Consider the following 24,617-nt stretch of genomic DNA (forward strand, 5'->3'; position numbering starts at 1 on the left):
CTTGGTAATTCTTATTATGGGTGAATGCAGAGAAAGCGATGCAAGGTATAACTTGCCCCTCGAGGTATTTTATTGATAACTTGTAAATAGTATTAATTCATAACATTGTGTACAGTGTAAATAGTTACATTCATGACATGACATATCAAATTCGTTTACATACTAACAACAGACATATACAACTGAAAGAAACAGATAGGATACGTATGATTTACTGATAATATGAAACGTTGAGGTGAGAAGCCTGATGGAATGTTCACGCTACTAAATACATACTAAGTACTTTACAACGATTCAACGTCGATGGACCTACAATCAGAATGTTCCCAACTATGCGCAATCAACAGTCGAAAAGGGAGTCATTGGGGTATATTCCTCACATCTCCTTCTCCCCCTCTTCCGTTCCCTTCTTTCCTTGATCAAGCATGATCTCTCTCAATTTCTTCAAAGCAAGATACGCAGCGATGTTCCCTGCATCTTTCGAATTCGATGCTATACCTTCTTCTCGGCTGCAACATAGAAAGAGAATTTGGGACATCAGCCTAGACAGCATCTCAACTCACGCCTCCCAGCTTAGGGAGAAAAGAACTACATGTAGACAGCCAGAAACTGCCTTGTAAAAATGGGGAGTAACATCGATTGGGACATTTTGATAACTCACATGAAGATTTCTTGCTCCGGTAAAACAATGATACAGCTTATTTTCCATTTCAGACCCCTCTCACTTTTTCTGACCTTACGACTTTCACTTCCACCTTCATTATTTGGTTCATCCGGGGGTAAAACTTTATCCTGAGTGTAGATGGGCATAGGTAGTTTGTTCTGACCCAATAAAATGTGTAATTCGCCTTTCGAGTTCTCTGATAACGCCAATAATCTCTTATGCTCACATTCATTCGGATCGTATAATTCCTTGGCTAGGCTGGTAAAAATCGGAAGGAGGAAAGGTTCAATCTGGGCATAGGCGTATGACTGGGCTGAAGAGTGATTATTGTAGGAGGGTAACTGATTTTCTCGAGAATTTTCCAAAGTATCGTTATTGAGCTTTCTCTTCTTCTTCTTGTTCTTCTTATCATCTTTGGTATTATCGCCTTGCTTCTCTCCTGCATTACTCTTGTGTATTCGCTCGGTATTTTGGATCAAAGCGGGATCGATCATTTCTTCTTGGAAATGCTTCTCGTAAGAGTAAAATAATCCTCCGAGATAAGCTTCAGACATCTCCGAAGTGGCTTTGATGGAATTACGAGTAGGTTCAAGTAAATGTCTACTGATGATCACCTTGGAAGGCAGGGAATAATGAATGGATACGGACGAGAGACCAGGTGGAGAAAGAAGTTTGGATCGAAGGGTCTATGAGGATATATTGACCATCAGCTCTTGTTAGGCTCTATCTAGCTGTTAGTGAACTTCCGTACTCCAAATAAGTTGACTCACTGATACTGATTCTCTGTCGATATCAGGGAACAAATCTTGTAATAAAGAAGTAACGAAACTGACTAATATGTAAACCCAACTCCATCAGCTGTGTTTTGTCTCTTAAGACAGAGAGTCTTTATCCAACTGACATAATATCCCTTCACCTACAAAAGCCAACCTTTCGTATCTATATCTAGAGTCGATATCGCTCAGAGGGATGGAAGAATGGGTGGTAGCGTAACTTTTGAATTGTGCATCCTCTATCGCTGGGAGCCTTGGCCATTGCAAGGTTAGGCTCTTGGTGATTCTGGATCGGTAAGGGTTGTAGGCTATGTCGTCTGACATGTCTGATTTGGTCATGGTGGGTATGGGATTGGTGGATGAGGAGCAGAAACAGAGAAAGAAGTGGAAGGAAAGAAACAAAGGGAAAAAGAGATTACATATGATATATAATTCATTGGTTGGTGGTTGATGCCAATTGAGTCAACTGGACTGTCATTGATTTGATTGATGAGAAGCGAGGAAAGAAAGTGTCTGTGCGTGATCACGACAGCATCCTTTGGACTGACACTGGAAGTCACACACACACAACGACTGTTCGACATGAGGATAGTTGCATTGCATTCAAGTTGTTATATCACACAGCACGAAGCAACAGCATTGGGGATCCTCGATACACGGTATGTATACACACACTCAATCTCAGATCACAATGATCCATCATCTTCTCTTATGAGTCATCTTCTTCGACAAACTCACAGAATGAGTTCGTTTCTTGTATTCCACATGTACCATGTAAGCGGCGATAGTTTCCGCATCTTTGTAGTTTCTCCCAAATCCTTCGCCGAATCTAGATCATGCAAGTATACATATGTGGTTCAACATCAGCCGTGTGATACAAGTTATAAAGGGTGCAACCCCACAAACGTGAAACCCAACTCACAAGATGATGCCATCGTTCATAGTGACTTCACATGTCGCTTTGAATTTATCTTTTCCACCATTACCGTCCTCATCCTTGACCAGCGTGGGTTTACCATTTTCCTTCCCTTTGTTATCTACCAATTCCCTAATTTGTTCCTTCTGCTTCATTTCTTGTAATTCCGCCTTTGATTTTGATCGTGAAGCGATATCCAGCAGATCCTTCTGATGCTTCATACCAGGATCTACCACATTCCTGGCAAAAGGGATATAAGGAGCTTCCAGGAAGGGAACGAGGCTATCAAACGCTCGACCATGGAATTGTATGTGTGAATAATGATGATTATCGGTCGGGGATGTAACACTACTGTGACCGCCAATAGACAGAGATGCGATATTCATGGTCGTCTCGGTTTCTTGTCTGTCGAACTTTTTGACATAAGAGTAGAATAAAGCTCCTAGATATGCTTCCCATAATTCTCCTTTTTGCCTAATGGAATCTTGCAATGTCTCTGACACACCTTTACCGGCTTTGACGTTACTTGGAAGTTCATAATGTTCTGCAATTTGACAATTCATCTCACGATCGACAAGTCTAGATCGAAGTTCCTGGCAATTCAAAAATCAAACTTAACCTGGATGATGCGTTGTACTATGCAGAACTGCACGTTCAAGAACAAGTTGATGTACTCACAGTTATGTCACCTTTATTCGCTTTGGGGAAAAGGTCCCTAAGTAAACAAGTGATGAAGAATTCTTCGACATTCACAGCAACTGATTCATTAGCATTTCACCTCATCGAGGGTAAAGGGTATGTAAATGAAAAGACCTGGACGACTCACGAAGGATGGCATCACCAACGTGAGCCAACATCTCATACCCTTCCTTCGATGCAATCGAACCTATTGATTTATGAGTCAAGGAAAGTCGTTGTAAAGCAGCATCCGAGATCGGTGGCAAGTCAGGCCATGGAACTTCGATGTCTGTTGTGTTTCCGTTTCCAGCTTGGTGAAGGGTTTCTGACATTGTGACAGATCAATCTAAAACGAATACGATATCGTCAAAAGTGTAAAAGTCAAGGATGAATGGGTCATTTCTATCAAATACTATCGATGATCGGAGAAGGATGAAGAACATACTACATCCCCTTACGAATGGATATCGAAGAAGATACACACATAGGTTCAGTGAAACACGCTGAGAACACGACTTACCCAATCATCATGCTACAGACAGCGCCTTTAACTCGAGGCATGCCGGACACACGGATCCGCAATGATTATCCTGCTAAACATCGAAACCTTGTGTAAGATGCATGAGGAAGTCGGTAGTACCTCAAAATATAACTCGCTAGCCCATCCAAATGGTGGAGGAGAGCTCTCTAGCGCAAATGAATCTAAATCATGATTCAACGAAGATGAAGAATGATGGTCGTCGAGGGCTGATATGGTTGAGTCTCAGGCGTAATGGCCAATATCAAGACGCCCGAATCAGGTTTCAGCAACTATTTATCAAACGACACTGCGCCCAAGACCTGACAGATTGGATTGATCACGATCAGCGTGTACTGTATTTCTCGTGTCGGAATCGACCAAGAGTACTCGGGACTCGCAAGATGAGGAAAGGTATAAATAATCAAGACACTTCCCTGTCATATCACAATAACTCATACATTCCATTCTTTAATTATAGTTCAGAAATTCACAATGAACAACAACGATAGCCCCACTTCAGCTTTGGTCATCCTCGATAAAGAATACACCTATCCACCTTTACCTCCTATCACCGATGCCAAACTGGAAGAAGTCGTATTCACTCATCGATCGCTGGTCAACGCTTTGCCTGTCAGTATGCGAGGTGATATGGAAAGTTATGACAAATTGGCTCATGTCGGTGATTCTTTGCTCAGTGAGGCATCGATGCTCTCATACCATCAACCTTGGACGATAGAAATTATCCCCATCTATCCTTTCCACGTTTCCTATTGAAAACATAACCAAAAATGAAATTACATGCATACATAATTACAAAACCATCATGATGTATTATTATATCACCTAGATACTATCTTCAAAATACTTCCATTCTTCAAAGTACCATAAATCTTTTACCAGAAAGAACACCTATCAACCCAATCGAAACCGTCATCAGCTTCCAACATTCCGAAAGCAAGAATTGAAATAGGTGATTATCAGCAAACTTACCATCCCAAAAACGCTACACAAAGATTTTCAACTTTCGTAGCTTCCTCAACCAATTTCTCAACTTGTTCTTTCACATCTAATACCACGTCAGGTTTGAAGTCTCTTCCTGTCAATTTACGTCTGACCCTCTCGATGACTTGTAGAGCTTTATCGTTCTTTACTTCTGCTCTTTCCGCTTCTACACGATCGCACAAAAAATGTTAACTTTGTCATGGCAGGAAGGTGAAAGATACAAACGAAAAACGTACCAATTAAAATCTCCGTTTCATTCGCTTTACTCTTTCTCTGCTTGGCATACGCGGCAGGATCATCCAGATCGTCGCCTTCAGGAACACCACCGGGTCTTTTATCCGTAGCGTTCAATCTCCAAGCTATCAATGGATCATATACGAATGCCTCCAGAACAGCCATCAAGGATTCTCGGTTCTCTCGAAGCACTTCCATCGATACTTCGCACGATCTCGAGAAGGTTCCGGTTATACCGCATACCTAATGACATCGATCAGATCAGCATCATATCTTGTAAGCGTAACAAGTGGATAGAACGTACCTCCATGGCATGTATAAGCATCCTTGTAAGACGGAACGGTACTTTTTCAGGATACTTGTCACGCTGTTGAGCGACCTCGAAACAATCACCCTGTGGCAATCACTCATTTTAGCATGATAAATAATACCTCTCGAAAACCGAGGTATCACTCACGAAATCGATATGAATGATCTTTCCAGTCAATTGATCCAACAACAGATTCGAAGGATGTCTATCACCCAATCCCAAGATATATCCGACCATACTGTTCAATCCTAAACTTCGAGTGTATGTCACTCTACGCTCTAACCATACATCAGAATTTCGAGACTTCAGCCATAAGATCCTGTAGAGGTCTTGTCCAGTGGTGTTGTCCAAGGCGTATTGGAAGATCTCCACTTTGTTCAGCAAGGGTAGCGAATCATAGCTTTCGTCGGACATCTGAATTTGCATCATGATCAGTCTCACTTATATCCAATTGATCAAAGCAAACAACTGACCTGTTGCATCAGCTTATGCTCGATATCGACCAAAATCTTTCTCTGATCTCTATATTGCTTGATCAACACATGTATAGTATCAGTATGCGGTACCCAGCCAATTAAACCTGCAGAAGGTGACAGAGGTGTGACGGAGAAGCCTTGTATACTGAGATGCCTTCTGGCACACTCTTGATCCGCGTTGAGAAGCGTGTTGACCAGACCGAAAAGTTGCATGACCCGCTCGTCTTGTCGTAGATCCTCATGACCTGCGTGTGATCGTTGTCAGCTGAGTGTCGCGGCAGACGAGGCTGGGTGATGGCAAGCTGGATTTCCCGTACGTACCTTTGAGCAGATACGAGTACTCTTTACCATCCCTTCCTCGCAAGCTGAACTGTCTTGGCTTCTGCTTCGAGGAGATCACCTTCAACGTCGGTATCGCACTTTGAATACCAATCACCGGTTTGCCACTTTGATAAGTACCTATATCGATGTCATGTCAGCTTACTTCTCCTCGACTACGAGGATCCGGAGATTCAGCTAACCTGGCACAGCGAGATCCAGATCTCTGACAGCCATTAGTTTCGGTGAAACATATTGCAATTCAATCACATTAAGGAGTTTGAGCTGTTTACCAAGACGTTGGAAGATCTATCAGGATGCGATTTGAGTCAGCTTGACGTCTGTAATGCAGCAGAAGCACCAGCAGACGACTTACCGAGTAATATACATCCCAAGCCTGCTGGATTTCCGTCAAATCACCATGCACCTTATACCTTCTTAGATGGTCTCTGGCGATGCGTAAGTCATGTGCGAAAGATTGTACGAAGGAAGTTTCTCGAAGTGTTTCAGGTCCCTAGATATACATGAATTAGCTTTGCATCCGGATTAAAGAAGTCATCGACGGCATTGCTCACCCTTTCGACCATCTCATGTAATGGTTCTAAAACAGCAAACATTCCTGGGATATCGCTATCCGCGAAATAATGTTTGGAAGCTTCTTCCAATCCATCATACCACATCTCATGCCAAAGGATAGCAGCTCGGATCAATTCGTTACTAACTAGCTCGGCCTGCACCATTATAAACTCGTATTAGCTTTGGTCGACTTGTTGATCAAGACCACAAAAGAGCTGAACCTACCTGATCAACAATGTTCGCTGAATGTTCCCTCATTTTCGCTGTTATACCTTGAGCCACGGCTCTCCTGGCAGGTACATTGGATTTACTAGCCACTGTCAAGGGGTAGATCAAAGCTTGAGGATGCGCTTTACCGATATCATGTAAAAGTCGTACAATGAGCTGTTGTATCGCTTGACGAGGTGTGTGTATACGAGCGATGATCTGTAATCGGGCATAAGATTTAGTGGTACTCTTGATTCAACAGTGAATTCTTAGTGGAAGTCAGCACCCACCTGAGGTATCACTTCCAACCACACATCCACATTGACCGTATGTATACCCTGACTGATCGCCGTACTAACACCATGCTGATATCCATAAGTGAACCAGAGAGTCAACAATCTCAGAGTATCCTGCAGGGAATTACCAGGCGAGAGGGCAATAGATCTCAAGAAACCCTCCACAGCTGGGATGATGTACGTAGTGAAATGAGCAGATGACAACCCAGCTTGTGAAACTTCTAATTGAGAGATCACTTCGAAGTTCGCGAGAGCCCATGTGTGCCATGCTTGGTACCATTCCGGATCGAGTTCCGTCGCTAGCGAATAATCTTGTAAGATCCCCGTTGGATCGGACTAAGATATTCATCGACATATCGTAAGCTAAAGCAATCCAACGTAGTGAGTTGGTAGCTTACAGTCGTTTGAGATTCCCTTAAAGCAGCTTGCCATTGACCTAACTCCACATGACATCTAGCCAACAATTTGGTATATTCACCATACATCTTGGCGTCAGGCAGCATCAATCGACCATATTGGTCTCTTGCACCCAGCCCGACGTCCGCAGAGAGTTGATCAGTGAAATCTCGAAGATGCTGCAGAGTTACTAATCTCTCATCTTTTTCATCGGACTGAAGGTTCTTGGCCCATGCCATACGCAAGTAAGCAAAGATAATAGGTGGAGGGGCACGCGCTCGACTCTATAGAAGATCGTTAGCTGATGGTACAGGCTCAAGAGCAAATCAGCTTACCTCCGGATCCATGCTTGGGTAGGGGAATCCAACAAGTGAGGTTAACGTCTTCTCCGCCAGATTGAGTCTGTCAGAGGTTCTACACAGATCCGCGAAGTGGATCCAAGTATCCATATCTTCATTCGGCGTCAGGACAAGTGATCGGACTTGGAGAATTCGCTGCCAAACTTCCACATCTCGTTGAGTGCCCTCAAGCCTATGCGTTTCGTGAGTTGTTGACCTACGACAGGAGAGTGCAATTCAGCTTACCTAGTCTGCCATGTCTTTCTCTGTGTAGCTTGTCGTTCAGGTTCATCCGCATGATCTTTATACGAGATAATTTCCTCTAATTCGGAAAGCATCTGCACTCTCACCACAACACTGATTTAATCAAGGTCAGCTTACTTACACCGGCTGCAACAGGTGTGGGGGAGCTGACTCACTCATATGCTCTTCCATAACTTTCACCCGTCAAACTCGTCAATTCACCATCCAATCTCTCTCTGGCTTTGGTTATATGTCTCATTGCCGAGCTAAATTGATTTCGATGAACCGCAAGAATAGCTTTGAAGAAATTCCTATCTGCCGAGTCATTCTTCATTGCCGCTATGTAATCATCCATTAGATCCCACTGTCTCAAAGACCAACTGGCAGCAGCAGCAAGAGGAGCCATCAACTTCTTTTCATCTTGAGTTGAATTTGCCCATCGGATCTGGACGAAATCAGATAGTTCTTCCCATTCTCCCAAAGCATGAAGACATTGCAGTTTCCCTAAAGCCACTGCTGACTCGTCATATGTCGAATCGGGATCTTCGGAACGTTCGTTCCATACTTGTAACGCTTCTTCCCATCTACCCAGTTTCTCGTACCACATCACATCGTGCGTCATTTCCATATGACTTTGCGCCCACTCCAGTGTACCCCATGCGGCGTCGGATTGCTGAAGCTTCTGGTTGATACCGATAAGATCCTCAACGACAGCTGTCGATGGGTCTAGGAAAAATTCTTGCTCTTTATAGTGGAGGGCGATGGCATATGCGTGGAATGCGGCGGCCTACATTCATAGTCAGCTATGCTTCGACAGGACCCGAGGACATAAAAGCGGACACACATAGTCTCCTAACACCCTACTCTCGATCGATACCTCTTTCTCATCATGTTCCAAGAATTGTGTAGCCCCAAGGATGATACTGACTACGTCAGGTGGTACACTAGGATTGGTAATGGCAAGTTCAAGGTTATGCCAAAGATCCTCCTGTCGTAGTCGGAAACGAAGAAGTTAGTTTGATACTTAGATTCTGCCTGGATTACTAGCTCACCTGGTAACTCTCAAACAGCTCCTGCCAACAGCTATAGAAAGCCACATTAAATAGCTCCTTGCTGAAGCTCAAACTGCTCAAAGCTAGCGTTCGTGCAGCTCGAATAGCCTGACTGGGCGACTCTCTCATCATCTCGTGACCCAATCCTGTTATCCAGGTCAACCATTCCACCTTGTTCGTAATGTGTGAACAATCCCATGCTAATTTGAGTGCTTGTTGGTTCACTTTCAATTGCATTTGTTCGGCTGGTGCCAGCTGCTCGGAAGAAAGATCATTTGCGAATCTAGAGCAGTGTGATCATATCAGTCGGCCGATCCACTAGGCTCATAAGGTATACCGTAACGAGAAGCTCCCGTCGTGCATCAATATCACTTACCTCTCTACGGGTCCTAGATCCGGTGGTAATCTCTCCCTATTCAGCAGCTTCGTGATCAACTGATCATAACCCGGATGAACGATTTTGTTTTCCACCAATGCCTATCAAATTCAAGTCTAGCATCAGCTGTCCGCCCGGATCTACCGCACGTCAAATGTCAAGCAGACATACCTTATTGACCATAGGGATGAAAATGGCATAATCAGGTCCGAATTGGAGAACCAACACACAAAGCGTATCCATGGCAGTTGATCTCAATTCTTCAGAACTATTCCCCAGAGTTCTCACTAGGGGATGGATGATTTGACTTGCGTGATCTGAAAAGTTGACTTTTCTACAAAGTTGACCGGTAGTTCTTAAAGCTGCCTTTCGGAGTGAATCCGGTGCTAAGGGATTTTCGAATGATCGAACAATGACAGGTAAGACCAGATGTAGGTAATCTTCGATACTAGATCCAAATACGTAGAATGCCCTCAGAATATGCAATAGAGTATTTAATCGTAGTTCAGGTAGATGCTTAGCAGTCAATTCGCCATCGAAGGATCGCAAGATTTGCTGTAATAGTTTCGGCAAGTAGGCTTTGAACTCTCCTTCTACAGCTTTGGCAATCGACTCGACCAAAGAGATGATGGTGATTTGAAGAGTCGAGTTGGGGTTCCAGAATTCATGAATCAGGTCGAATACGTCGTTAAGGTAGTTTCGGATATGTTGCTTGACAATTGTGATAAACTGAGCGAGCTGCTTGAGGTATAATTCGGTTCTAGAGGAATGTGCTATGCGGATGACATTGAGGAAAGCGGGAACGATCTACACCGACAACATGTGAGTTGTGAGAAGCTCGCGACGCTTGAGCTGTTGGCAACTCACTTGGGGTAAGAAGTTGACACATCTTAATCTCTGAGTTCTGAAAATCATCATGATAGCATCTACAGCTTCGTAATGGTCCTTGTAAGTCGGGTCATGTAACACATTCACCAGGGAGTGAATGACAACCGTTTGGAAGAACTCCTCATTTACCGATCCATTATGCTGATTAAGCAGTACGATGTCGTTGACTCGCGAAGACGCATTTTCGGTGTTAGGGTCATCCGCTCCGCCTTGCAAGAGCTAAAGAGAAAGATCACCGTAAGCTTGTTGGAGTGTATAACTGATTGCCGAGCTTACCTTATGTTTGAACGGATCCAAAGCACCTAACATACCCATCGTTCTTATCGTCTCTAGTCGTATAGCTTGACTAGTCTCCGTTCGTAAAAATCTGAATAGTATACCAAGTAGTTGAGGATGATCGATATATGGTTTGATGACTTCTCCCGTGTTCGAAACCACTTGACCTAACGTCTTCAGTGCGGCATCTCGTTTTAACGTGGATGACTGGTCGTTGAGCATATCGATCACCAAAGTCAAGATGGTCTGGACATTCGGTATAAGTTCTTCACCCGCTACCCTGGCAAGTTCCCCAACACACATCACACAGTGCGCTTGTACTGCTACTGAGGTTTCTGCAGAGCTTGCTGTTCGTAGCAATACCGATAAGATCGTAGGAGCATAAGATTTGACAAGACCAGCGGCGGCCCCAATGAGAAGCTCTAGTAGTTTGGCAGATTCTTCCTTTTGTTTACTATTCACCCATCAGCTTCTTTCCGATGAAGATAAAGCTGATTTTACTTACGCATTGGTAGAATATTCTAATTCTGTCACCAGATTAATCAAACTCTTCCTCAACGGCGGCATCACATAAGCTGGATTGTGTTGCGCTAATCTACCGATTATACCGATCGCCAATTCCCGATTATGGAATACTTCGTCATTGAGTGCAATGAACAGACATCTGATATCTTCTGCTTGCGCTAGGTGTCGATCAAACTTCTCATCGAGATTTTCCAGAACCGTCCGTCGTATGAGTGGGTCTAAACAGATATCAGCTTGCTTGTGTCGTCAACAGAGCAAGAGAACTCACTAGGATCGGTGATACCGACTGTCAACAGCTTCTCCAAGACATCACTGACAATCTCGATAGAGTGACTACTGGTCTGGTGACATATCGGATCATTGATAAACAGCTGAGTAGATGCTAAGACAGCTTCCTTCCGTACGTCGGGACTGTCATGTTCGAGATAAGGTAAAGCGGCATCTCGGACGAACTCGTTCAGAGTGTGACCTGTTGTCCTCATTAGCTGGACTTCCTATGATATAAGGGCAATTTTGAGCTCACCACTGAAATCAAATGTCCCCAAGATTTTCAAAGCCAAAGTCAACGATTCAGGCGAGTGACCACCTGCTGAGCTCTGTAGCAAGCTCAAATCCCTCTGTACACCGGCTCGAGGCGCTGGCGCTCCTAATGGTCGATACGCATGTCCAGTCAAGATCATGGACAAACTGTCGAGAAGTCGTTCTGTTCAGGCATGTCAGCTTGGGAATGCCTGTCCTGACTCGACCGGGCAGCTGTCTCACCTTGTATAGTCCGAAGCAGAGGTGGGATATGACTAGCGATAACTTCCAGAGCGTGGAAAAGAGCTTCGCTCAGACCCCAGGGGAACATGAGATCCAGCACATCGTGCATTTGACGAGTAAGCATTGGACCGACAGAGGTGGTGAGCATAGCGAGACATTGGAAGATTGGCGCTTCAAAGGGAGCATTCTTTTTCCTATGTGTGGGAGCTAGTCAGCTTGTAATCCAATTGATACTCGACTGAAGCTTACCCTCTCATGCGCAGATGTTCCCTGACAATCTTAACTATATCATCTATGAAAGGCCGCATCTTCGAACCCAGCTGGACGGCCATATGACCCAAAGCGACGTATGCTGTTCATATTGTCAGCTACACATTCATTTCATATGCATGAATTGCTAGCTTACCTATATCCCTATCTGTAGGTTTTCCTAAAGCTTGCAGTAGATATGCCATACTTCGATGCAGATAATGAGCCTCAAACTCATCACTGTCATATGTCGCCATGGAAGGTATCAACGCTATCACAGCTTTTCTAATCACCACTTCTTTACTATCTCGATATTTCAATGTGAGCTCGCATATCGATCGATAATATTCCGCCATGGACTGTACATCTTGTCAGCTGTGCTAATAAGGGTTAAGGCATCAGCTGACTCACAATTTGCTGGTTCTGCAACATGGCTCCGAACGATAACAAAGATCCTAACACCGCATCAGATGAATTCGCCTTGACTAATCCCGATCTAGCTTCTTCAAATATCTTTCTATACGTTTCTGTGGGTGATTTCTCCCTAGTTTTGATTATATCCAAACAGGCCGACAGTAATTTTGATGCTCTTTCTCTGACCATCGTCTACATCAGGATAGTTTGTCAGCTTGTTTTCCATTGCGCCAATGACTTAGCTGCTCACTCTGGAGTCTCTCAAAGGTATCCATATTTTCTCTATGACCTTTGGCACCCATTGTTGAAATACTGCTGGCGCGTTGACTGCGAAAGCGTGTAGAAGCAATACTCCACTAAACCTTCCGACTTCCTGTCTTGAGTCTGAGTGTATGGTCGTTATATGAGCTATATTCAGATCCTGGACAGACTTTGGAAGAGCTCACCTTCTAGCATTGTCAATGCTTGTCCGACTTCTTTCAACAAGAATGCCTCGTTATGCAATGCAGGTGCAGAGCGAACCATATCACCTATATAGAAATAGATCAGCTACTGACTTGAGAGCTTAAACTTGCGATCAGCTGGACACACCTATGACATGAGCCGCAGCCATCATCACGGTAGAATCAGAGCATGTCGTTAATGGTCTCAGATCTACATATACGATAAATCAGCTGTTTTTCCACCATAAAGCAGAGAATAACTTTACATACACTCATACAACCTCAATACCTTCTGCTGTGCTCTATCAGGCGTATCATCATTGGTCAGATCCAGCAAGTGGTCTATGAAATGCAATCATCAGTGTTGTTGTCAATGAAGTATTTGGTGTAGCTCACCTATAGCCACAATAGCACCCAATCTTTCAAACTGATTATTACTCCTAGTATAATCGAACGTCTTATGGAATACTTCTGCCCAGACACCTTTCATACCATCGTGTCCGGGGTACTCCTGAGTGTATGAGGTCACCTGTTGCGTGTAGTATCATTGTGAGCTTCGATTCTCAGTATGTGAAGTGATCTCAAACACCGCTCACATGATCGCGAAGGTCCTGACCAGCTTGTATTCGTACATCCTCATTCCTGCATTTGGGGGATATGGTAAGCTTGTTCCCCCTGGGATAAGGAGAGGAAGGAGAGCTTACCTGCTAGCTAGACGCTGGAAGATATTGTCCAGAGCGTCGGATTGAGATGACATTTTAGGCGGTCATGTGGAGGTGAGAGGAGGTCAAGCGACCGGGAAGGGGGGGAGGTTGACCGAGTAGAGGAGTGGGCCTAGCAACTGTAGATTTGCCAAGATTCTTCTGATTCACTAGATGCCTGACGTCTACTGAGCTCTTTCAGGTAGATAGATGGTGATGGATGTCAAGGTACGACTGAGCAGGCAGTGTTATCGATTGATCTTACTTGCCATGATGAGGCATGCACACTCTCTCACTCTCACCCATCTGGGATGTGGTAGCCGGAGATAGCATGAGATGCACGTGGAACAACCTGTTTCATTCCCCCATTTAATCTGTGACTTGCATTACGCGTGGTGGAGGAAGGGCTTGAACCAAAAGTCAACTGTGTACTCACTTATCCACGCGTACAAAAGTTAATGTTCGTCTATTCAGCATCAGTATCCACACCAGCTTCGAGATACTTCAAGATGGTCAACTTGATGAGAGCAGCCATCGTAAAAGTGAGCTGCAACTATTCGGTCACCTATACAAACCCGCAATGGCAATCTAGCTGATATGAATCTAGGTCTTCTCGACCAAACACTCCTTGACCCTTCCTGCATCTGCTCTGGCGTATATCGAGCAAGTCTTGCTGGAGGTGAGTGAACCTCCCGCTCATTCGTTGTTCCAAGTCGGATGAAGCTGATTCTGTACTCATCAGAATGAAATACCGGAAGATGAGTGGGTAGTAGGACTCGAGTTCTGGGCGAGGGAATACCTCAAGGGTGAAGGTGAGCTCTCTTCGGTCCTTCCTGCCAGAAGCCCTTGCAGTATGCTTATATTCGCTCTGTGATAGACTCATCATCGCTGGTATCCCTACCTGCACTCAAAAGAGCATACGAGAGTCTTCAACTAGGGGTAAGCCTAATCTTCATATAGTTTGTTCCCTTGTAAGGACTACAAACAATAGCTTATAACCGGTATAGACAACCGACGATACGGCTCAAGCTGATCCATCAGAAGTCAACGTTGAATCACATTTCTCAGTAATAGACTCGTTTGATATGCCTCCGGTGCATTTTGATGCCGTAAGAGGAGGATTTACGACGTGTGTATGACCACAATCTCTTGTGTCGCTCATCGAGACTGACGGGATGTCCTTTCAAAATATATAGCTCAAGGCCGAAGCCTTCAATAGCGGGTCAAGCATCGAGTAGATCAGCTTTTCTCAGAGAACGATGGGGTATCATCAAAGAGGTAGCTCACAGTCACCCCGGATATTACCATGACTTAAGCTAGTGCTAATCGAGAGATCAGATCATCCTTCGAAACGAGAACTTTACTCCGCCTGTTATAGGAGGACATGACCGTTCCAACTACCTCAAGCTCACTTCGACGCGTAATCTTTTAGGTAGAGCAGGTCAGCTGTTCTTGTTATTTGGCATGCTATCCAGAGATCCAGAAGGAAGATTGTGTCTGGAAGATGGGGAAGGGAGAGTGGTATTAGACATGGAAGACGCTGTGAGCTGGTTTATTGAACTCCGTTCAAAAGAAGTTGGCTGACTTTCCGCATCTGATGCAGGTTCCGGGAGAAGGTCTATTCACCGAGGGATGTATGGTGTTGATTGAAGGAGAATATACGATCGATGAGACTATAAGAGTACTGGCTATGGGTCATCCCCCAAGTGAGAAAAGGGATGTAGCGAGGTGAGCTGTTTTTTCCTGCTGAGCATCTACTTGAGGGTATGAAGCTGACCAGTATGACTTTAGGGGATTGCATGGACATGTAGATTTCTTGGGTGGTGGAGCAATGTCATTGAAAGAAGAGGTATGCAGACTCATCTCCACTCCAAAGATATTACGCTGATGCTAGAATACCTCAATAGCAAAAATACCAGCCTTCGATACTAGCAAATACCCAAGTGTCGTTCGTAGTGCTCTCGGATGTCTGGCTTGATCATCCTCGTACATTGCCGGCTCTGCGAAGGATGTTGGAAGGGTATGCAGAAGCTGTGGAATATCGTCCGATGGCATTTGTGTTCTGTGGGAACTTCAGTCAGAAAGGGTGGGAGGGCGAAGGTGGATTGAAACGATACACCAGTGGGTCTTATCCCGTTTCAACTGTGTTACATCGGAGCAGAGAGTGATTGCTGACCAACCATCTGTGTCGTATAGATGGATTCAACGCCTTAACCGATCTCCTACTGGAATTTCCTTTACTCCACTCAACACATTTCATCTTCGTTCCTGGTCCACTAGATCCATGGTCGTCAACTACGCTTCCCCGTCCTGCCATACCGTCGGTATTCGCTTCTCGTCTGACGCAGAGGTTACCAAAGGCGAGATTCGTTTCTAATCCTTGTAGATTGAGATACTTCGGTATGGAATTGGTGATTTGTAGAGAAGATCTGATGGGTAAGATGGTCAGGAATTTGGTGGGGGTTAAGAAAGAGGGTCAAGCTGATATGAAGAGATATGTCAGTATAGTTTTGACAGCTCATTGCATACCCTCCATCTGATCCTAAAAAGCTGACATTATGAACGATCTTTCAGCTTGTCCAAACGGTACTTGATCAAACTCATTTATCACCCTTACCTATTTCCATCCGACCGACATTATGGGAATACGATCATGCCCTACGTTTATACCCTATGCCATCGGCTTTGGTCTTAGCTGATAAATACGAGAGGTACGAATTGACATATGAAGGATGTCATGTGTTCAACCCCGGTAGATTTGTCGGATCAGGTGGTGAGGGTGGAGGAGAATTCGAATGGAGTATGTATTATCCTGCTACAGGAAGGAGTGAGAGAAGGTGAGTAAATCATCCAAGCAAATCTATAAGTAATGCTGCGGCTGATATTGTTCGTTTCGCTGTAGTGCTCTGACATTGGATCAGTAGTGACTGATATTGATCAAATGGTATTAGTTAACATCGGTGCCCAACTGGATTGATTTGTTGTTGTAATCATATAGATTTAATGCATTGCATCTTGTATTGTGTTATGGCGATGTCGAGTGTCCATCACCTTCTTCAATAACCCAAATAAAACAGTTGAAGAAGCAATATTACAAGATCTTCAAAAAGATCTCATTAGACTACTCTATAAAGTTCTCTCTCACCCCGCTCCGTTTCTCCTTTGCTCGTGATATATGGTTGAGGAAGGAAAGCACCGCTGAATCGATGCATCGAGGTTTGTTGAAAGAGAAGGGAAGAGAAAGAAGAAAATCATTCGCACCGATATTTTGATGTGTTGCTACTGTACCAGACGTACAGCCTGCATCAGGCCAACGGGATCAAATGATACAAATGGGAGAAAATGAATAAAATTGCCACGTACAAATATCCATACGAGTACCATTCAAAATCCACTTCTGTGCAAAGTTCATGTTTGAAGTGTAAAACGCCGAAACGCCGAAACAGTTTGATGAGGCGAAATTCCACGAAAATTCTTCCTACACCACACCTACACCACCCAGACATTCTCCTACTGTTGCTGGTTGTGGTTTGCGGTTTGGTTTGTGCGAATTCAAGGTTGTTCATCATCGTCTAATATTCAAGTTTAGTCTTTTCCTCTTCCTCTTATCCAACAAGAATTGTACGTCTGGCTTTACCACCTTCAACGAATACTGTGGAGACAACCCGCTGACATCTAGGCTCTGACTCATTTCCCCTCGTCATCCATCCAATTCTCTTCAACTTATCGACAAACCCTCAATCTCCATTCAATTGTCTGATACTACCCATCAAATCAATAGCAAAATGGTGAGTCTAGGAAATTTTTGGACATACGGAATTGAGATGGATGGAATGGGAAGGAAGAGCATGGACGCTATGACGGGCAATGGACGATTATATAGGGATGGAAAGGATAGTCCAAATTGGATATAGCGGATACAAACGAGTTGGAGAACAGTAGATCCATAAGAGGATAGTTGTGTAGAGGATATGACGAAGGGAGAGTACGATCCTATCTCAAGAACGAAAGCTTACCTACGTGTCGATCTTCTCTAGGCCGATTTCACCACCGGAGAGGAAGCTGCTGCCAAAAAGGCCTCTAGATCTTTCAAAAAGTACTCTTACCGAGGTGTTGAGCTTGATCAACTCCTCGACCTCTCCAATGAGGACTTCATTGAGGTGAGTTCAGGTCTCCCAACGGGATGATGTGATCGAATGCTGATTCAGTCCGATTTCATCTTTCCTATCTATATATCATATCTCTCGACTACATCAAACACCCGTTATTCATCTACTGCAACTTCATCTCCCTTCCTCTTGTCAACTCTTTGATCTTCGTCACACCGCCTACAGCTTGTTCACGCCCGAGCTCGAAGAAGGTTCCAAAGAGGTCTTAAGAGACGACCCTTAGGTCTCATCAAGAAGCTCCGAAAGGCCAAGAAGGAAGCTGGACCTAACGAGAAGCCCGCCATGGTCAAGACTCACTTGCGAGACATGATCATCGTCCCTGAAATGATCGGAAGTGTCGTCGGTGTTTACGTGAGTAGTCGTTTCCATCATCTACACTTTGCATACAATCATGCATGATAGTGCGTAAAAGAAAATCCATGCTAATATTTCCCATATGTAGAACGGTAAAACTTTCACCACTGTCGAAGTTAAGCCTGAGATGACTGGACACTACCTCGGAGAGTTCTCGTGAGTTATAGTATAGATTCTTTTTCCGCCATGAGACTACGACTTATACTATGGCTTATAGTATCACCTACAAACCCGTCGGTCACTCTCGAGGTGCCAACATGAAGGACTCTCGATTGTGAGTATACACCCTTTTTCAACCCATACACATGACATAAATACTGATTTGATATCGTGGTTTAGCGTTCCCCTCAAATAAGCGGTTCGATAAAGGAGAAGTGGATTTGGGATGTAGACCTGGTAGTGGTAGTTTTCTCGTTTGGGATTTTGTATCATTGAATGCAGATACGATATCTTCTGATCAGCGCGTAATCGCACATCTCTCGTGCTTCGAGTGAACAATATGACATCAGGTAGCTTGAGAGATAACTGTGTCTGTTTATTGGATATACACTGCAATCTGTATCATTCGATCAGGTCCCATCCCATATATGAGTGGAACAGGGCTTTTTACTCGGAGTGGAGGGTATCTTTCCTCGGTCATATGATCTATACATCTTCCAACATAGCACACAGCACGAACGTTCAAACATCTTCACGCTAAGTATGAATTAGCTTGTATGATCCAACGTTGACATTGCTGAAACAGACGAACCTTTCGCATCGCATCGCATCTCGATCGCACGCGCATAGCGCTCTATGCACCGAGGCCGAGATTTCTAGCCGATCTCGCCTGATCAGTCCAGATTCCATTAATCAATGGATCCCTTTCAACTCCTTTCAATATGAAGTTCATTCATGCAATAATCCTTTGTATGACTATTGTCGGAGCACTTGTATCCTTAGTCATCCTCACAGGAGATCCTTTCGATGGGGCCGGAAATGAGGAGGTAAGCTCAATATACTCTGTTGACCCTGATCGATTATACTTTATGTTATACACATGTTTCGTCTGCGATCTAATCCAGCTGTGATTGTTTATCCCCTGGAATCTGGATCCTGGATTAAACAAAGGATGAGAGTCCAATACTTTCATGGAACTAATCAATCTGATCCCATCCGTTTGAGCGAGATCATCACCGAGGCTATGTTGAAGATATATATATAGGCCAATCTTAAGCTAATGAATCTGTCATTCTGATTCATCAGGTCATTTCACCGTTACATTCACCTTTACCTCCTGATTTACTTGGTATATTAGAGAGTTGCACTCTTCCTTATCATTACTATTATCGTACATTCATTCAATATTACTACACGAAGATGAGATCATCAACTATCAGCTTACTTTCTATCTTACCATTTATAACGGGCAGTGCCCTCGCATCTACCAAATCGTGTTCTGCTAAAGGCACGACCGGCTCTTCCGTCATTGGAGTGGCAGCAGTAGCTACGGACGGTACCACTTCAGCCGTTGCTCCTTCCTCTTCCTCTTCTGGGGATCACACTCCGCCTGTAGGTGAAGTAGTCCCCACTTCGGCTGCAGGAGACGAATCGGCTGTATCGTCAGTAGCAGCTGTCGATACCGGTTCATCCTCATCCTTAACTTCAGCTTCTGCCGCTTTACCTACTTCTACTGGAGGTAGTAGTAACTCTACGGGAGGTAATTCCAACGATCCTACCATTTCATCTGGATCTCACCCAACATTCGAATTCAAACAACCCGATAAAGAAGATTGTAAATGTGGATATAAAGTTTCCGGTCTAGGTGATATCTATATGCCATTTAAATTCCAATTCAATTTCTCGGATATCGGGGATGCTGGACCGTTTAGTGGTCCCGATGATTTGAAACAGTATGGTTGGAGGATCAACCAGGGTCATCATGCTGGTAAGTAAACCATACTACACCACACCTGCGGATATACTGTAGTTACCCTCTCAAGCACATACCTGTTATGTGGTATTTTGTTTTTGAAACTGATGGTTGATGTATACGACCTAACAGGTGGACCAAGTTCGAACGGTACCATATGGGATGAGGCCTCTGGAACACTCGTCGATGATCCTATTTATCAATGTCTTGGTGATCCCGGATCGGTATCGATACAAGGAGGTAACCTTCATCTAACTATGAAAGGTGGTCAAACTCCAAGTGGAGAGATGAAATGTCCTGAAATCATTCATGATAACGCAACTCTTTACGGTATCTTCCAAGCTGATATTCAACTCGATAACACTCCTGGAACATGCCAGGCATTCTGGATGAACCATACTATCCCTGGTCAATATGCCGATGAATTGGATATTGAAGCATTGGGCGGATCAATGCTTGAACCCACTACTGAACAACCTCTACCAGGTGTGTTGTTCACACAACCTATCACTGAAATTCTCTTAATGTTCCTCAGCTGATCTCTTGATGAAAATTTAGGACTATGGAGTACTAACTGGGACCCTAATGGCAACGTGAGTATTCTGTAGAATCCGCCAATTTTGATTTTCGACTTACCTCATATTGAATCTTGTAGCCTAATGAACCTCTTGATCTCAATCACACGACCGGAACCGATGGTAAATCTCCTACACCATTCCCTAATGATCCCACCGCCGATTTCAACTCTTACATGTGAGTTTTCAATCCTACACCATCCTACCTAGCAGGTACTGATGGTTTCTGTGTAGTATCGCTTGGGTTCCTGGAGAATATTCACCCAGATATTACAACGGGAAGGAAATCGCTTCTCCAAGTCAATACAATGCCATCCACGCCCAAGAAGCTACTTTCAATAACTGGTCGAATAACAATAAATGGTGGAGTGGTACCGTTCCTCAATCTGATGTTACCATGAAAGTCAGAAGCGTTTTGTTCTATTATAGAACTGAAGAAATCCAATCTTTGATCGATGGATGTAAAGAGGAAGATGTCTGTACCGTTTAAGGTATTTCCGCCACATGTACATCTCTCCACTTGTTGCGCGTCTTTTGTATATGTATATACATACCTTCTTGATATACCCCAGGTCTGCGACCTCTTGTAGCATCTCCCCACCCATATTCATGCATCCATAACGTCGATGTCAAGCTTGGATCCATATCCATTGTTGGCGGATGTAGTAATTTGCCACTCTCGGCATCAGCCTATGGTATAGTCTGTGTGGTGATCCGGGGTAGATTTGATTCCGGATTTGCGGGGTTTAGTGTGCTATGCTGTAGGAGTAGCAGGAAACAATCCAACATACCCAAGCAAGTTGCATCTGTTTTGTTAGACATATCATCACATATCAGTACATACAATTCTCTGACATTACACGATACAGCATTTCAGAGCAAAATGTCGATGAGGAAGTTAGCGGGTGGGTACCAGCCAATCTGCCAAAGAAGCTGAATTTGGAAATGGGTCGTTCAAGCTGACCAAATTGGTTTTTTCCTTCTCTTCATGCCGTATAACCAACAGCCGAGATCGACAAGACGCTCAAACAAGTAGCTGTCGGTGTCGAGACGTTCGAATTGACCTTTGACAAGCTGGGTCATGCGACGAACTCGACCCAGAAGGAGAAGACTGAGAATGACCTGAAGGCGCAGATTAAGAAATTGCAAAAGATGAGAGATCAGATTAAAGCGTGGATAGGGAATAATGACATAAAGGATAAGAATGCTTTGTTGGATAATAGGAAGTTGATCGAGGTGGTAAGTTTGTCGACCATGATCATCTCATGAGTTGAGGAGGGTTGAAGTGAGCGGGGGATGTTCTGTCGAGAAGGAAATTTAAGGCAGATACTGGCATAGGTGGGAAAATGGAGTAGTAGCAACATGATATCTTGATAACAAATGCGAAGTAGGAGGATCCAAAGTGGAACGGAGTGTCGTAACTGATGACTTGTTCATTGATTTACACAGCAAATGGAGCGTTTCAAAGCATTAGAAAAGGAGATGAAGATGAAAGCCTTCTCCAAAGAAGGTCTGATCGCCAAATCGAAATTGGATCCAGCTGAGAAAGCACGAAGGGATATGATCGATTGGGTCGGTAACACGACCGATGAGCTATCGAGACAGATCGAACAGACTGAAGCCGAAGCTGAGGCGTTGCAAGCTACAAGGAAGAAGAAGGCTTCAGGTGATAGGTTGAGTGAATTAGAGGAGTTGAACGAAAGGAGACAGTGGCATATAAGTAAATTGGAATTGGTACAGAGGATGTTGGAGAATGGGACTTTGCCTGTAGAAGACGTAGAGAACGTTCAGGAAGATATCAAATACTTCGTTGAAGCTAATGCTGTGAGTTGGATGATTCTCCCTTTTCTTCCTCGTTAGTGAGGATTGTGAGAGTAAACCCCGATTTGCCCACCATCTTCACTGGACTCAACTTTTCCTCCTTCACGGCGAGAATCGTATACAATCATCACACCTCTATGAGAGTATCCTTCGGTGCACCTGTCCCCCACTTTTCATTTTGCTTCAAGCTCATGCTAACACACCTCTTTCACCACAGGAGGAAGACTTCGACTACGATCAAGGACTCTACGACGAACTCAACTTACAGGAAGAGGAGGATTACATACATGATTACGGTCATGTTGACGAAGGATCGAACGTGGATGATGCATCAGTCGCCGATGTCACGGAATCGGTCAGCACTGGTGCACCCAAAACACCCGCTAAAGAGGACAAAGATAGTTCGAAGAAAGGTACACCTGCTTCCAAAGCCACTTCCACCACAACGCACGAAGACGCTCCTTCTAGTCCCGTTTCAGCCAAGAAAGTGCCATCGCGAAAAGCTCCGCTGGAAACGAAGACAAAAAGCTCGGAATCGATACCGCCTGTCCCGTCTGTTCCCACACCTGTCCCCGCACCTACACCTAAAGCAGCCTCCTTACCTCCTATAAGGTATGCTGCTGCCGCTGCCGCTGCTGTAGCTAGTTCAGCGCCTGCTTCATCGGCGACAGCTGTATCTCAACCAGGACCGGAGACTTCACCTTCGAAAGCTAACGATTCACTTCCGCCTGCTCAGTTGACTGAGACACCCCAGGAAGAAGCACCCACACCAGCTCCTGCTCAGAATCCACCCAAGGTATCAAGTCCCGATCAAGTGGATGGTCAAGCTAATGTAAGTAAACTGACCATCTTCACGACAGTAATCAGCTAACCCGTGCAATTCTATAGGGCCATTCACCAGCACCACCTCCTGGAATTTCAGCTACTCAATCACCTCTCCCATCGACACAGCAATCTACTCAATTGCAAACACCCGCTGTACCACCTCAAACCGCTGTGGCCCCACCAGGATATGCTCCTCAACATGCTGAATCTAGTAGAGCTGCTCAACAGCCTCCCCAAGCGGCACCTCAACCGATTCAGCCGGGCGTCATGGGCAACTTGATGCACAGCTTCGAGATGGCCAAGGAACTGTGTAAGTGTGGTGTTATCACCATTGAGTATATAAGCTCATATGCAAATTCTGTGTTCATAGCCAAGAGAAGGACTAATGATGTGCATGAGTTGAACGCTGCTTTGGATGGAAGTTATGGTAATATCCCACAACAGCTGGATGCTGAACCGTAAGTGAAGATTTGAATTAGCAAATGACAAAAAAAAAACCGGAGTATTGATATACATTCGTTCGTCATAGACCACGATATTACCACCCTAAGAATCCAATCAAGACCCCCTCATATTATCCCCAGAGTAGATTACCCATCCTGGAGGACAAGTCGATTTACTCTCGACTGGATCTAGATCAACTTTTCTACATATTCTACTATATGACGGGAACGTACGAACAATGGTTGGCGGCAAGAGAATTGAAGCGACAATCGTGGCGATTCCATAAGCAGTATCTAACATGGTTCCAACGGGCTCATAATCCTCAGGCTATAACGGAAGATTATGAGCAAGGTGGTTATTACTATTTCGATTGGGAGAATAGTTGGTGCCAGAGAAGGAAGAGCGATTTCAGGTTCGAGGTGAGTAACAATAAATCAAAGATTCATTTTTTTTTCGAGTGTCTCCATTGCTCACTTGTCTTTCTGGATATAGTACCGATGGTTATCGGATCATTAGACAGGGAGTAAGCACTGATGACAGTGGGGGCGAGGGTGATCATGATATCTTATCTATGTTATGCATCATGCATTATGTGAATTTTTTTACGTTTACTGATAAGCAATCTTACTAATTCGAGTTCGATGAATATGGTTAATCAGAGTACGTATGAACTGACAAACTCTTGCCGGGTGTGATCCGATCTAATGAGCCGCTTCCCAACATCGAAAGGACCCCTGTCGCTACCCCACTCACACTTGACCATACAGCATTGAATGACGTTGATTTTAGAGTTTATACTCTGAAGGGAAAGCGGTTAGTCGGTTGACTTGGTAAGTTACTGATTTCATAGATACACACCTACAATATGCATACGTATGGCCAGA

The 24,617-nt window shown here is 44.3% G+C and overlaps 8 protein-coding genes across 8 annotated transcripts; 5 read left to right on the forward strand and 3 right to left on the reverse strand.

The window, feature by feature from the left end:
• Positions 1-376: 376 nt before the first annotated feature.
• Positions 377-1,776, reverse strand: I203_105364 (uncharacterized protein; the record flags this gene model as incomplete). The annotated part of the gene is made up of 4 exons (XM_019144528.1): positions 377-509; positions 662-1,350; positions 1,435-1,496; positions 1,566-1,776. 4 exons carry the CDS (start codon positions 1,774-1,776, stop codon positions 377-379), a joined length of 1,095 nt encoding a protein of 364 aa, XP_019005863.1.
• A 360-nt stretch (positions 1,777-2,136) lies between these two features.
• I203_105365 (uncharacterized protein) lies at positions 2,137-3,363 on the reverse strand (the record flags this gene model as incomplete). Its single annotated transcript, XM_019144529.1, has 4 exons — positions 2,137-2,266; positions 2,360-2,946; positions 3,032-3,111; positions 3,180-3,363. 4 exons carry the CDS (start codon positions 3,361-3,363, stop codon positions 2,137-2,139), a joined length of 981 nt encoding a protein of 326 aa, XP_019005864.1.
• Positions 3,364-4,043: 680 nt separating this feature from the next.
• On the forward strand, positions 4,044-4,325 carry I203_105366 (uncharacterized protein; the record flags this gene model as incomplete). Its single annotated transcript, XM_019144530.1, has 1 exon — positions 4,044-4,325. One exon carries the CDS (start codon positions 4,044-4,046, stop codon positions 4,323-4,325), a length of 282 nt encoding a protein of 93 aa, XP_019005865.1.
• Positions 4,326-4,444: 119 nt separating this feature from the next.
• On the reverse strand, positions 4,445-13,689 carry I203_105367 (uncharacterized protein; the record flags this gene model as incomplete). Its single annotated transcript, XM_019144531.2, has 36 exons — positions 4,445-4,460; positions 4,542-4,719; positions 4,790-5,030; positions 5,092-5,181; positions 5,245-5,511; positions 5,571-5,818; positions 5,895-6,032; positions 6,095-6,200; positions 6,268-6,405; positions 6,467-6,622; positions 6,693-6,893; positions 6,965-7,306; positions 7,369-7,650; positions 7,702-7,897; positions 7,951-8,061; positions 8,124-8,734; positions 8,792-8,935; positions 9,000-9,282; positions 9,376-9,476; positions 9,547-10,182; positions 10,243-10,482; positions 10,540-10,993; positions 11,045-11,282; positions 11,333-11,533; positions 11,588-11,767; positions 11,827-12,020; positions 12,076-12,178; positions 12,233-12,434; positions 12,487-12,681; positions 12,740-12,873; positions 12,936-13,019; positions 13,081-13,143; positions 13,203-13,274; positions 13,329-13,461; positions 13,529-13,574; positions 13,637-13,689. The coding sequence occupies 36 exons, from the start codon at positions 13,687-13,689 to the stop codon at positions 4,445-4,447; spliced, it is 7,077 nt and encodes a 2,358-aa protein (XP_019005866.2).
• A 453-nt stretch (positions 13,690-14,142) lies between these two features.
• Positions 14,143-16,557, forward strand: I203_105368 (DNA polymerase epsilon subunit B; the record flags this gene model as incomplete). The annotated part of the gene is made up of 13 exons (XM_019144532.1): positions 14,143-14,175; positions 14,241-14,312; positions 14,376-14,445; positions 14,511-14,572; positions 14,641-14,762; positions 14,830-14,911; positions 14,972-15,175; positions 15,237-15,361; positions 15,425-15,482; positions 15,541-15,754; positions 15,830-16,131; positions 16,208-16,470; positions 16,536-16,557. The coding sequence occupies 13 exons, from the start codon at positions 14,143-14,145 to the stop codon at positions 16,555-16,557; spliced, it is 1,629 nt and encodes a 542-aa protein (XP_019005867.1).
• Positions 16,558-17,418: 861 nt separating this feature from the next.
• Positions 17,419-18,434, forward strand: I203_105369 (40S ribosomal protein S15; the record flags this gene model as incomplete). Its single annotated transcript, XM_065517754.1, has 5 exons — positions 17,419-17,421; positions 17,671-17,793; positions 17,968-18,153; positions 18,245-18,312; positions 18,374-18,434. The coding sequence occupies 5 exons, from the start codon at positions 17,419-17,421 to the stop codon at positions 18,432-18,434; spliced, it is 441 nt and encodes a 146-aa protein (XP_065373058.1).
• A 1,081-nt stretch (positions 18,435-19,515) lies between these two features.
• On the forward strand, positions 19,516-21,133 carry I203_105370 (uncharacterized protein; the record flags this gene model as incomplete). Its single annotated transcript, XM_019144534.1, has 5 exons — positions 19,516-20,083; positions 20,201-20,554; positions 20,627-20,661; positions 20,724-20,821; positions 20,878-21,133. The coding sequence occupies 5 exons, from the start codon at positions 19,516-19,518 to the stop codon at positions 21,131-21,133; spliced, it is 1,311 nt and encodes a 436-aa protein (XP_019005869.1).
• Positions 21,134-21,526: 393 nt separating this feature from the next.
• I203_105371 (uncharacterized protein) lies at positions 21,527-24,249 on the forward strand (the record flags this gene model as incomplete). The annotated part of the gene is made up of 8 exons (XM_065517755.1): positions 21,527-21,548; positions 21,650-21,882; positions 22,093-22,467; positions 22,682-23,296; positions 23,353-23,599; positions 23,660-23,747; positions 23,819-24,152; positions 24,226-24,249. The coding sequence occupies 8 exons, from the start codon at positions 21,527-21,529 to the stop codon at positions 24,247-24,249; spliced, it is 1,938 nt and encodes a 645-aa protein (XP_065373059.1).
• Positions 24,250-24,617: the final 368 nt, after the last annotated feature.

The sequence above is a fragment of the Kwoniella mangroviensis genome, assembly GCF_000507465.2.
Source record: "Kwoniella mangroviensis CBS 8507 chromosome 1 map unlocalized Ctg02, whole genome shotgun sequence".
Lineage (NCBI taxonomy): Eukaryota > Fungi > Basidiomycota > Tremellomycetes > Tremellales > Cryptococcaceae > Kwoniella > Kwoniella mangrovensis.